The 12,205-nt window shown below is 38.4% G+C and overlaps 1 protein-coding gene across 1 annotated transcript; it reads left to right on the forward strand.

Annotated features, from left to right (window-relative positions):
- Positions 1–6,071: 6,071 nt before the first annotated feature.
- On the forward strand, positions 6,072–11,140 carry LOC110870386. The gene is made up of 4 exons (XM_022119571.1): positions 6,072–7,896; positions 8,164–9,766; positions 9,887–10,512; positions 11,070–11,140. The coding sequence occupies exons 1-4, from the start codon at positions 6,072–6,074 to the stop codon at positions 11,138–11,140; spliced, it is 4,125 nt and encodes a 1,374-aa protein (XP_021975263.1).
- Positions 11,141–12,205: the final 1,065 nt, after the last annotated feature.

Raw genomic sequence — 12,205 nt, forward strand, 5'->3', positions numbered from 1 at the left:
TAGATGTAATCGATGAAAAAAAAGAGATTACGTATATAGAAAGTGTGCAAGAGTGTACGCACACAAATAGCCAAAATGGCTACATGACTTAAGGTTGAACTAAATTTGCTCGACAAACTAAACGTTTTTGAACCAGCAGTTCGAACACCCATAGACGTGTGACAACCCTAAAAAAATTTCAGGTATCCGTACGATTAATTTATATTTAATTAATGCTAAATTACTGTGCTTGCTTACAACGGTGGTTAAACTGCTTCTTGATTTTTGATACATACATATTCATGCATCATACTTTATCACTGTCACTTCATTTATTATTGATGCACAAAGGCGCAGTTAGCATAATGAACGGATAACCCAGTAGATATGCTGACATAGCCAGCACTAGACAGACACTGTCTCTGAGGCCAGTATGAGCCGGGAATAGTTCACTACACTAGTAGGAAGTGTAGGGAGGTGAGGATTGTAGAACTGCGTCACTAGGTATTAGTTATAGTGACCGGATGTGCCTAAAACATGTTCTAAACACAAAATTCTGCACTTTAATACAAAATTCAGCATTTAAGCTAACTAGTAAAGTGCAAAAACATGGGAAAATAATACTAGACACTTTCCAAAGTGTCGGGAATTCTTTGTGTCACTAAAACTAATATTAAAGACACTTTAAATGCTTATTAAGCACTTTAACGGATCAGTATCCAACCGAACAACAGACTTTACCCGGAACATAAAAATATTGAAAATGACATTGTTTTTCTTTTTCTGAGCCAGTTAGGGTCCCCGAATACCCTAACACCCGTTATAACACATAACACACTAGTAACTAGTTTAATCACCTAACTAAACTCACTAACACCTAACTATCAAGTTGAAATCGAACCAAACCCCCCCCCCTGACCGATTCGGTTCCCCTAGGGAACACACACCACAAAGTTTGATTATTTTAATTGTTTATGTCCCATATCTAACAAACATATTACACCATGGATAATTAGAAGTTGTGGACTATAAGTATGCTTAAGGGGTAATCACATTTCATTCACCAACACTTCAAAATTGATGTCATCTCTCTCTCTTCCACATCACTCTCGGCCGAGAGCATCCACACACCCACCACCATCATTCAATCTTGATCTTGCTAAACCACATACATACAAGTGTGCTAGAGTTCATACGAGGAGACCCGGTGCTTACGGAATCACAAGGACCCCTCTACAACGCTATTATCCACCTAGTTTTCGCTTTGATTCTTCCCTAGCCTTGAGCTAGTTGTAAGTGATTCTGAACACCCTCTTGATCTTGTCTAAAGCGGTTAATAAGAAGTTTAACGGATAAAAATCAAGAACATGTGAAAACAAAACTAAAAGTATTGTAAGAAAGATGAACTTGTTGGTTAAAGAGTAAATCATAGTGTAAAACTCATGAATCTTGTTTAGTAATGGTTATTTTATGTTGTTGGTTGCTAGTAGTGGAACGGATCGTCATCAAACCACGCTAGATCATGTTCATGGAACATGAACTAGCATTATGTTAAGTAGGAAAGCTACAAGATGACGAACCCTTTCATACATAAACATGAACTTGTGTAAAAATAGTTTTTCTTGTAAAATGGAGTTCTAAACTAGTAGATCTAAAGATCTACAAGTGGTATTTTCGAAGAACCAAGTGTATGATGCAAATCATGTTTAAAAGCCGGATCTTTCATGAAATAAAAGCATTTTTGTGAACAAACAAGTGTGTAGACACTTGTGTAACGAAAGGATTTAATAAAGAAATATTTCCGTAATTTTGACCAAGAAGTTGTGAAGCTACATCTTCTTTAAAAATAAAGTTTTCAAGAAACCGATTTTATTTTTAAAGATAGAAAGATCTACTAAAAATATTGGAAATTTACTACATACTTTTACACAACTTACAAGTTCATGTGTTTGCGATTTATACCTGTTTTGAGTAGTTTAATGTTTGAATATTATTTGTTGATAATGGGGAAAATTGTTGATTGAATTTTGAAAAGAAAATGATACGCTAGTAAGCATGGCCACCTCCAGTTACAAAGGAAACTCTGGCGAAATTTTTCCAGAAAATAACACTTAGAATATTTCCATGACAAGTGTCTATAAATATATTTTTAACTTGCTTTTCCAAATAAATTTCGCCATGATCTTGTTACAAAAATTACCAAGTGTCGGAGGTGGATTTTTATAAATAAAACTTGTTAAATATATATTTAGTATATATTTTTCATGGTAACGCTTGTGAGATTTTTATGATTATTTTGTGAACTACATAAATATTATTTTTAGAGTAAAAATAATATTACTGGAATACGCTGAACAATAACGACTCCAAAATAATACTAACGCCTTCACGTATAAATATTTAAGTTACACCGGTATTATTATTACCACCCGAACCTTAAAATGTAACTTATGTATTTTCGGAAGAAATACTCTAAATTGCGTATTTTGATAAAAGTATTATTTTGGAAAATTATATGGAATAAAATATAATATTTTTGGGAAAAATATGTATATTTTAGAGATAGAAAGTTTTTGACGAATGAATTAAAGTATATTTTATTAAGTGGGACTTAATAATGAAGTCTTGGAATTATATAAACGCACATGTATTAAAACCCCATCCTTGGGAAGGAATATAATTATTAAATAATTACGAAGTGCAAATACGAAATAGTTTCCTAACTATTTCCCAAAAACGTTAAACCTTAAGCCAAGGCACGACCGTCCGTCTAATAGAAGTTAGTACGTGTAGGTCGTTACGCAGCAGGTTGACTGGGAGATACTATTTCGAGACGCACTTCAGTGAGTTCATGTTCCCCCCTTTTCTTTTAACTGTTTTCAGTTTTACAACTTCGGGGGTGAAATACATGTTACATATTGTTTACAAATGCTTTTATACATGATATGATTAGCTAAGGAATTTACTGCTAGATCACGTGAATGGATATGCTATTATCGTAAGACCATTAATCCTTGTATAAGGACCGAGAGGCATGTCACACCCCGACCACGTAGAACATACAGAACGTGGCGGAAACGTCGGGGAGTGTTGTAACAGAATCAATTGTTTCAAATCAACTTTTCTGTCACACCCCGACCACGTAGAACATACAGAACGTGGCGGAAACGTCGGGGAATGTTGTAATAGAATCAATTGTTTCAAATCCATGGCAATTGAAGTTTTGTTTTATTAATCAACATGGAAGTTTACATTGTTTTAAACAAGAACCAAAGAGTACATAACATAATTTAACTAGTTCTTGTCTTGTTTTAAGTCACTAAGGCAAAGGTCCGCCTAAGTATGTCTTGATAAGTCCTATGCATCATCTCCTGAAAACACATGTGAAAATAGGTACGTCAGCATAAAAATGCCTGTGAGATACATTGGTTTTGTGAAAACGAAATTCATGACTTATGTTTGAGAAAATGTTTAGTCATGAACCTCGTATTTTGCTTTGTCTTGTAAATCATTTGAAAAACGGTAAGACCAAATGATATGTATAAATAAGAGAACACTGTATGGTTAAACGGATAACCATGTAAAATGAGTTTGTATAAGATAAGTCGTTTATAAAAACAATGTCTCGTGAAAAGTGTGTTATTTGTATAAAATGTCATATGTCTCAAATTGAAATGATTCAAATAACGCTACGATATGTAATACCATACTGTAACACCCCAAAATTTATTTTAATATGAGAATAGGTAAAATCATGAAAATGCTTGAATTAAACATTAAACAAGATTAAAGGGGGGTAATATGAAAAATTTATCACTTAATAGGGATTAATTATGTTTTAACTAAAGTTAAAACATTCTGTACGTGGGGGGATCGATCAAGAGCAGGGGAGAAACAAGGGTTACCTTGTTCTTGCAAGAATTCACCAATTGACAAGGAGAAATCAAGGTTTAATTGCTGCATGTGCTGAAACTTCAAACATCTAAGTATATCTAGTAAAGTGGTAAGCTGAATTTTTGATTTTGATGATGTTTACAATTAGGGTTTCGACCCAATCATGGAATTGTGATATGATTTGTGTTGTTTAGATGTTAAGGATACTCCCTAGAGTAGAAATCATGCTTGATTTTAGTTAATTGAAAGAAAGCCCCTAAAAACCCACTTTGTGAAATTATGATTATGAATATGGGGATTATAGGAATGATGAACAAATGTAATTTCACATGTAAATCAGCTTGTAGTACCCAAAAGCTAGTTAAATTGATGTAGATAAAAGAGATTGTAAGAAATAGATTGAGTAATGATGATGTATAGGATGGATTAGCAAGTTATGCTTTAGATGTTGTACACTATGCTTTATTAAGGTAACGCCTACTAGGTGCTCGATGAAATGCTTGAATGAGTAGTTATGTGTAAATTGGAAAAATGATGGAATGAAGTTTGGGTACTAAATGAATGATTGATCATGTTGATTTAGGTGTAAAGGAAGAAGGCTCGAATTCTAAGAAGCCGGAAGGTTCACAAGACCGAGGTATGATCCGTTCTTACGAAAGCTTACTTTTTATTTATTTGTTAGTAATTACATTGAATGACCCTTGTCATAAGAATTATCCTATGTTATGGTTAATTGCAATATTAGTAAAAGAATGGTAGATTCCTTGCGGATCCGTTTATGCTAAAGAAGGATTATGCTATGTTATGCAAACCGACCGGTCCTTACGACTAGGTCGAGTAAGGATATGTGACCATCCGTCTAGAACGGGTGGTCATGTGAGCAAAATCGTATGCAAGAAGGTTCAATCCGTTATACGGACAGAATAAGAGATTTTAAGTTGAAAGCGTATAACCCGATATTATCGGGTCGAATGCGAAATGCTTAAATCTCATTATGAGATTGTATGCCATACTCACTAGATGGGTAATCGAATGCGTATAAGAAATGGACGTATATAGATGATTGTAATTACCATGTTGGTATTGTGGACTAATTAAGCGCCTATACTAACTTTTTAATGCTTGGTGTTTAATGTAGGTAAATCCCCGACTTAGGCGATTGGACGACTTGGAACGTGCACACATGGTTTACGCCCGCTTCTCGCTTCCGTTGTTAAGCCCTTTTTGAATGGTTTAAGTCTTGGTCTTATGTATTCAAGTCTAGTTAGTATGTTGTCATCTTTGTCGTAGGGTAAAATTTGGTAGATGGAAATCATGTCGTGACCAATGTGGACTTGTTTGTTCATTTTGGGTTTTTGTCAAAGATGTTTAATGTTTAAGTTTGGTTTGTAAAACAGGTGGTTTATGATGTTAAACGAATAGGTCATGTCGAAATTTTCAAAATATTTTCCTACTTATTTGTACGTAATTAATAGTAGGATTGGGGCGTAACAAGTTGGTATCAGAGCCTAGGTTTGAGGGATTCAAGCTGGAGTAATAGCGCTTGAACTCAAACCAATGGCTCTCGCGAAGGTGTGCTCGTTCCAAAATCGCCAACGAGGTAATAATTTAATTTCCCGATGGATACTAGTATATGTAATGAGTTTGAAATATAAAAATTGAGTTAAGAATGTGAGATAAGTAGTATGGGTAGCAAAACAATGAATTCCAGGTACTATATGACTGAAAAACGAACTCGAGAAAGAATTAAAGCGTTAAAAACGAAGCTGCAGCGATTAAGCAAACGGCGGGCCGTCGCCGACGGCCAGACACCCGTCGCCGACGGGGTACCCCCATCCGACGCCCTAACACCCTGCCGACGGGTGAATCTGTCCGACGCTCGTTTTAAGAGCCCGTCGCCGACGGGCATGTAAGCCGTCGCCGGCGGCTTACGCAATGCCGACTTGCTGAATTCTTTTGTTCCACACGTTATGTGTTACTGGGCTATCCAAAGACCCCTTTTATGACAAAACCGAATTCATATAAGGCTTAACAGGAGTATGTAATCACAAATGGTGATTTCAATAAGAACGATTTCGTAAGAATGTAAAGTGATAAACCGGATTGTATGAGATGAGCTAAGTAAATGCTGATTAATGAACAATGATATATACTGAAAGTTTGTGATTTGTATTAAACGGAAATATGCTATTGTATAGATGGCTGATGCAAGAAACGTTAATGATAATGACGATGTGGCTAGACAAGAAGCGTTCGAGAACAAAGTTACGGAAGTAGCGGAAGGGGTTATGCAAGCCAATCTTCCACGGTTGGCTCAAGAGGTAGAAAGCCGGGTTTTGGGAGTCGTAGATGCTATGATGACCAGTAAGATCGAGGAATTGAAAGAACTAATTGAGGGGTCTAGAAGTAAAGGCAAGGAACGACGATGCATGTATAAAGACTTTATGGCGTGCAATCCGGCAACGTATGATGGTAAAATTGATCCGATCGCATGCCAAAGATGGATTTCAAACATGGAGGCAGTGTTTATACGAAGCCGGTGTGATAGAGAAGATCAAGTGATGTTTGCTACGGGTCAACTCACCCTCCAGGCAAAAGACTGGTGGGATGCGCATAGCAAGGAAATAGGCGAAGAAAGACTCCAAACGATGACCTGGCAAGAGTTTAAGGATCCCTTTATGAAATATCACTGCCCTCAGTCAGCCATTGATAAGATTCAGGAGGATTTCTTACGCCTCCGACAGAAGAACGAGACGATAAATGAGATATCAAACACTTTCTTAGATAAGATGAAGTTTTGTGGAGAGTTTGTGCAAACTGAAAGGATGAAGATTAACCGCTTTTATGGCGTATTAAAGGCGGAATTTAGGGAGTTCATCACTCCCTCGAAGTGCGAGACTCTTGATGAGCTCATCAATCTAGCGCGGGATAGAGAAATCGAGATCAAGAGGCAAGAAGAGCGGGGAGAAAAGAGACCCAATGAAAAAGGTGGGAATTTGACCCCGACCAAAAAGGGGAAGTATCAAGAGCAAGGAAGAAAGGATAAGTCGAAGAGTGGTATCACGCCGTGCAAGACTTGTGGAAAACTTCATACGGGGGAATGTTTGTTAGGCAAGAAAGGGTGTTACAAATGCGGTAAGGAGGGACACTCATCTTATCAATGTCCGAGTAGTCCAAAAACTTGTTTCAACTGTTTCGAAAAGGGGCACATCAAATCTGAGTGCCCGAAACTCCAGCAAGAGTCGAAGAAGGAAGATAAGAAACAAGAAGGTTCTAGGGCCAAGGGTAGAATGTACCAAATTACATCCGAAGAAGCCAAGTCTCTCCCGAATGTGATTTCAGGTATCTTTTTACTAAACTCCATACCGGTTTATGTTCTATTCGATACTGGAGCTACCATGTCATTTATTTCGAATGAAATTATACAACATCCGTCCTTTAAGATCGAACGAATGCCAATGCCTTTAGAAGTAGAAATAGCCGATAGCAAGATGTATATGTTACATGAGGTTTGTAGAAATTGTAAATTCACTATAGAAGACGAAGAATTTGACATCGACCTGATACCCATGGTTTTGGGGGAATTTAAAATGATCGTGGGGATGGATTGGTTGGCGCGACACCATGTGGAGATTAACTGTGAAACTAAAGTGATGGTTATTCAAGCTCCAAGTGGAAAACAATTAAGTATTCAAGGAGAGAGAAACGTGGAAACCAAGTTGTGTACCTTGGTCCAAGCTTATAAGTACTTACTTAACGGGAGTAGAGCATACTTAGCTTATGTAGGAGATACCCGACAAACCCTCCCGAAGCTTGAAGACGTTGAGGTCGTGAACGAATTTCCGGATGTATTTCCGGAAGAACTGCCGGGACTTCCTCCCGAAAGGGAGATAGAGTTTCGCATCGAATTAAATCCGGGTGCGAAACCTGTTGCGAAGGCTCCCTATAGACTTGCCCCCACCGAGATGCGAGAATTAATGACACAGTTGCAAGAACTTTTAGATAAGGGTTTCATACGCCCGAGTGTGTCGCCTTGGGGAGCACCCGTCCTTTTTGTTAAAAAGAAAGACGGGTCGATGCGCATGTGCATCGACTATAGAGAATTAAACAAACTGACCATAAAGAACCGCTACCCTTTACCTAGAATTGACGACCTTTTTGATCAATTACAAGGGGCGAGCTGGTTCTCCAAGATAGACCTGCGTTCGGGATACCATCAAGTTAGAGTACGGGAAGAGGATATTCCAAAGACTGCATTTAGAACCCGTTATGGGCACTATGAATTTCTAGTCATGTCGTTTGGGTTGACGAACGCGCCGGCTGCATTTATGGATCTTATGAACCGGGTGTGCCGACCCATGTTAGACAAATCAGTAATAGTATTCATAGATGATATCTTAGTTTATTCGCGAAGCAAAGCTGCGCACGCAAGGCATTTGCGAGAAGTACTCGAAACTCTCCGCAAGGAGAAACTTTACGCAAAATTTTCAAAATGCGCCTTCTGGCTCAGGGAGGTGCAGTTTCTAGGCCACGTGATCAATGCGGAAGGTGTTTTAGTGGACCCATCAAAGATTGATGCTGTAATGAAATGGGTTCCCCCGAAAAGTCCGACTGAGATAAGGAGTTTCCTAGGCCTCGCGGGATACTATAGGCGGTTCATACCGGATTTCTCGAAGATAGCTCTACCCCTAACCAGAATGACGAGAAAGAAAGAAAAATTTGTGTGGGGTAAGGAACAGGAGAAGGCTTTTCGTATACTGAAGGAGAAATTGTCGAGTCCTCCGGTCCTGACGTTGCCAGATGGAACTGAAGATTTGGTTGTTTATTCAGATGCTTCCCATCAGGGGTTAGGTTGTGTTTTGATGCAAAGGGGAAAGGTTATTGCTTATGCGTCGCGACAACTAAAGCCTCACGAGGTGAACTACCCAACACACGATCTGGAATTGGCAGCAGTAGTGTTCGCCTTAAAGATTTGGAGACACTACCTATACGGTGCGAGATGTACAATTTACTCGGATCATAAGAGCCTCAAGTATTTCTTTGAACAGAAAGATTTGAATATGAGGCAACGAAGATGGCTAGAACTTATCAAGGATTATGATTGTGACATCCTCTATCACCCGGGGAAAGCAAATGTGGTAGCCGATGCGTTAAGCCGAAAAGAGTATCCGTCTCCTCTCCGTGTAAAGTCCATGAAGATGGTAGTTACGCCACGACTACTTGAAACGATACGGGAATCTCAAAGAAAGTCTCTTGGAGCAGAAGACTTAAGGAAAGAAAGATTAAAAGGCGTTATTGATAAATTAGAAGAAAATTCGACCGGACTCAAGACGCGATTCGGCCGAATTTGGATACCCCGATTTTGTGAAGTCAAAGCCGCACTACTCGATGAAGCACATAAGTCACGATATTCGGTCCACCCTGGGGCTACAAAGATGTATCGAGACTTAAAAACCAACTATTGGTGGCCGGGCATGAAACGCGATATCGTCAAGTACGTCGCAAAATGCTTAACGTGTTCTCAAGTGAAGGCAGAACACCAAAAGCCTTACGGAGAATCACAACCATTGGGGATACCGTTGTGGAAATGGGAAGAACTAACGATGGATTTAGTAACCAAGCTTCCAAGAACGAAAAAGGGGTATGATACAATATGGGTAATCGTAGATCGACTTACGAAAAGCGCCAACTTTCTACCCATTAAAGAAGCTTATTCTTCCGAGAAAATGGCGGAAATCTACATGAACGAGGTCGTGTCTCAACATGGGGTGCCTGTGTCAATCATCTCGGATCGTGATACTAGATTTACCTCTCGCTACTGGCAAAGATTTCACGAAAGCGTGGGAACGAGATTGCACATAAGTACCGCCTACCACCCTCAAACTGACGGCCAGTCAGAAAGAACCATTCAAACACTTATTGATATGTTGAGGGCGTGTGCCTTAGATTTTGGGGGAAATTGGGATGACCATTTACCACTAGTGGAATTTTCTTATAATAATAGTTACCACAGTGGCATTCAAATGGCACCGTACGAATTACTATATGGGAGAAAGTGTAGAACTCCCGTGTGTTGGGGTGAAGTGGGGCAAAGGGATCTCGCGCCAATTGATTTAATAGCAATGACAAATGAAAAGATTGAATTAATTAGGGCTCGTTTGAAAGCTGCCCAGGATCGACAAAAAGCTTATGGAGACAAGAGAAAGCGTCCTATTGAATTTCAAGTTGGAGATTTCGTTCTGTTGAAGGTGTCGCCATGGAAAGGCATAATCCGTTTTCGAAAACGGGGTAAATTAGGTCCTCGGTATATTGGGCCGTTTAAAATCTTGGCTCGTGTTGGAAGGGTTGCTTATCGATTAGAATTACCGCCTACCCTAGACGGAATTCACAATACCTTCCACGTGTCGCAACTGAGAAAATGTCTTGCGGATGAAACCGCGTTAGTACCTCTCGATGACATTGTGTTGGACAAGGGGTTGAATTATGTCGAAAGACCAATAGCTATTAACGATGTCAAGGTAAAGAAGCTCCGCAACAAGGCGGTCCGACAAGTGTTGGCACAATGGCAACACCGAAAGGGTTCGGAACTTACATGGGAATCAGAAGATGAAATGCGAAAATACTACCCTTTTCTCTTTGGTATGTCAACATTTAAATTGTTATGTACTCAGGTTTCGGGGACGAAACCTCTTTTAAGGAGGGTAGAGTTGTAACACCCCAAAATTTATTTTAATATGAGAATAGGTAAAATCATTAAAATGCTTGAATTAAACATTAAACAAGATTAAAGGGGGGTAATATGAAAAATTTATCACTTAATAGGGATTAATTATGTTTTAACTAAAGTTAAAACATTCTGTACGTGGGGGGATCGATCAAGGGCAGGGGAGAAACAAGGGTTACCTTGTTCTTGCAAGAATTCACCAATTGACAAGGAGAAATCAAGGTTTAATTGCTGCATGTGCTGAAACTTCAAACATCTAAGTATATCTAGTAAAGTGGTAAGCTGAATTTTTGATTTTGATGATGTTTACAATTAGGGTTTCGACCCAATCATGGAATTGTGATATGATTTGTGTTGTTTAGATGTTAAGGATACTCCCTAGAGTAGAAATCATGCTTGATTTTAGTTAATTGAAAGAAAGCCTCTAAAAACCCACTTTGTGAAATTATGATTATGAATATGGGGATTATAGGAATGATGAACAAATGTAATTTCACATGTAAATCAGCTTGTAGTACCCAAAAGCTAGTTAAATTGATGTAGATAAAAGAGATTGTAAGAAATAGATTGAGTAATGATGATGTATAGGATGGATTAGCAAGTTATGCTTTAGATGTTGTACACTATGCTTTATTAAGGTAACGCCTACTAGGTGCTCGATGAAATGCTTGAATGAGTAGTTATGTGTAAATTGGAAAAATGATGGAATGAAGTTTGGGTACTAAATGAATGATTGATCATGTTGATTTAGGTGTAAAGGAAGAAGGCTCGAATTCTAAGAAGCCGGAAGGTTCACAAGACCGAGGTATGATCCGTTCTTACGAAAGCTTACTTTTTATTTATTTGTTAGTAATTACATTGAATGACCCTTGTCATAAGAATTATCCTATGTTATGGTTAATTGCAATATTAGTAAAAGAATGGTAGATTCCTTGCGGATCCGTTTATGCTAAAGAAGGATTATGCTATGTTATGCAAACCGACCGGTCCTTACGACTAGGTCGAGTAAGGATATGTGACCATCCGTCTAGAACGGGTGGTCATGTGAGCAAAATCGTATGCAAGAAGGTTCAATCCGTTATACGGACAGAATAAGAGATTTTAAGTTGAAAGCGTATAACCCGATATTATCGGGTCGAATGCGAAATGCTTAAATCTCATTATGAGATTGTATGCCATACTCACTAGATGGGTAATCGAATGCGTATAAGAAATGGACGTATATAGATGATTGTAATTACCATGTTGGTATTGTGGACTAATTAAGCGCCTATACTAACTTTTTAATGCTTGGTGTTTAATGTAGGTAAATCCTCGACTTAGGCGATTGGACGACTTGGAACGTGCACACATGGTTTACGCCCGCTTCTCGCTTCCGTTGTTAAGCCCTTTTTGAATGGTTTAAGTCTTGGTCTTATGTATTCAAGTCTAGTTAGTATGTTGTCATCTTTGTCGTAGGGTAAAATTTGGTAGATGGAAATCATGTCGTGACCAATGTGGACTTGTTTGTTCGTTTTGGGTTTTTGTCAAAGATGTTTAATGTTTAAGTTTGGTTTGTAAAACAGGTGGTTGATGATGTTAAACGAATAGGTCATGTCGAAATTTTCA

Source organism: Helianthus annuus, chromosome 8 (assembly GCF_002127325.2).
Source record: "Helianthus annuus cultivar XRQ/B chromosome 8, HanXRQr2.0-SUNRISE, whole genome shotgun sequence".
Taxonomy (NCBI): Eukaryota; Viridiplantae; Streptophyta; class Magnoliopsida; order Asterales; family Asteraceae; genus Helianthus; species Helianthus annuus.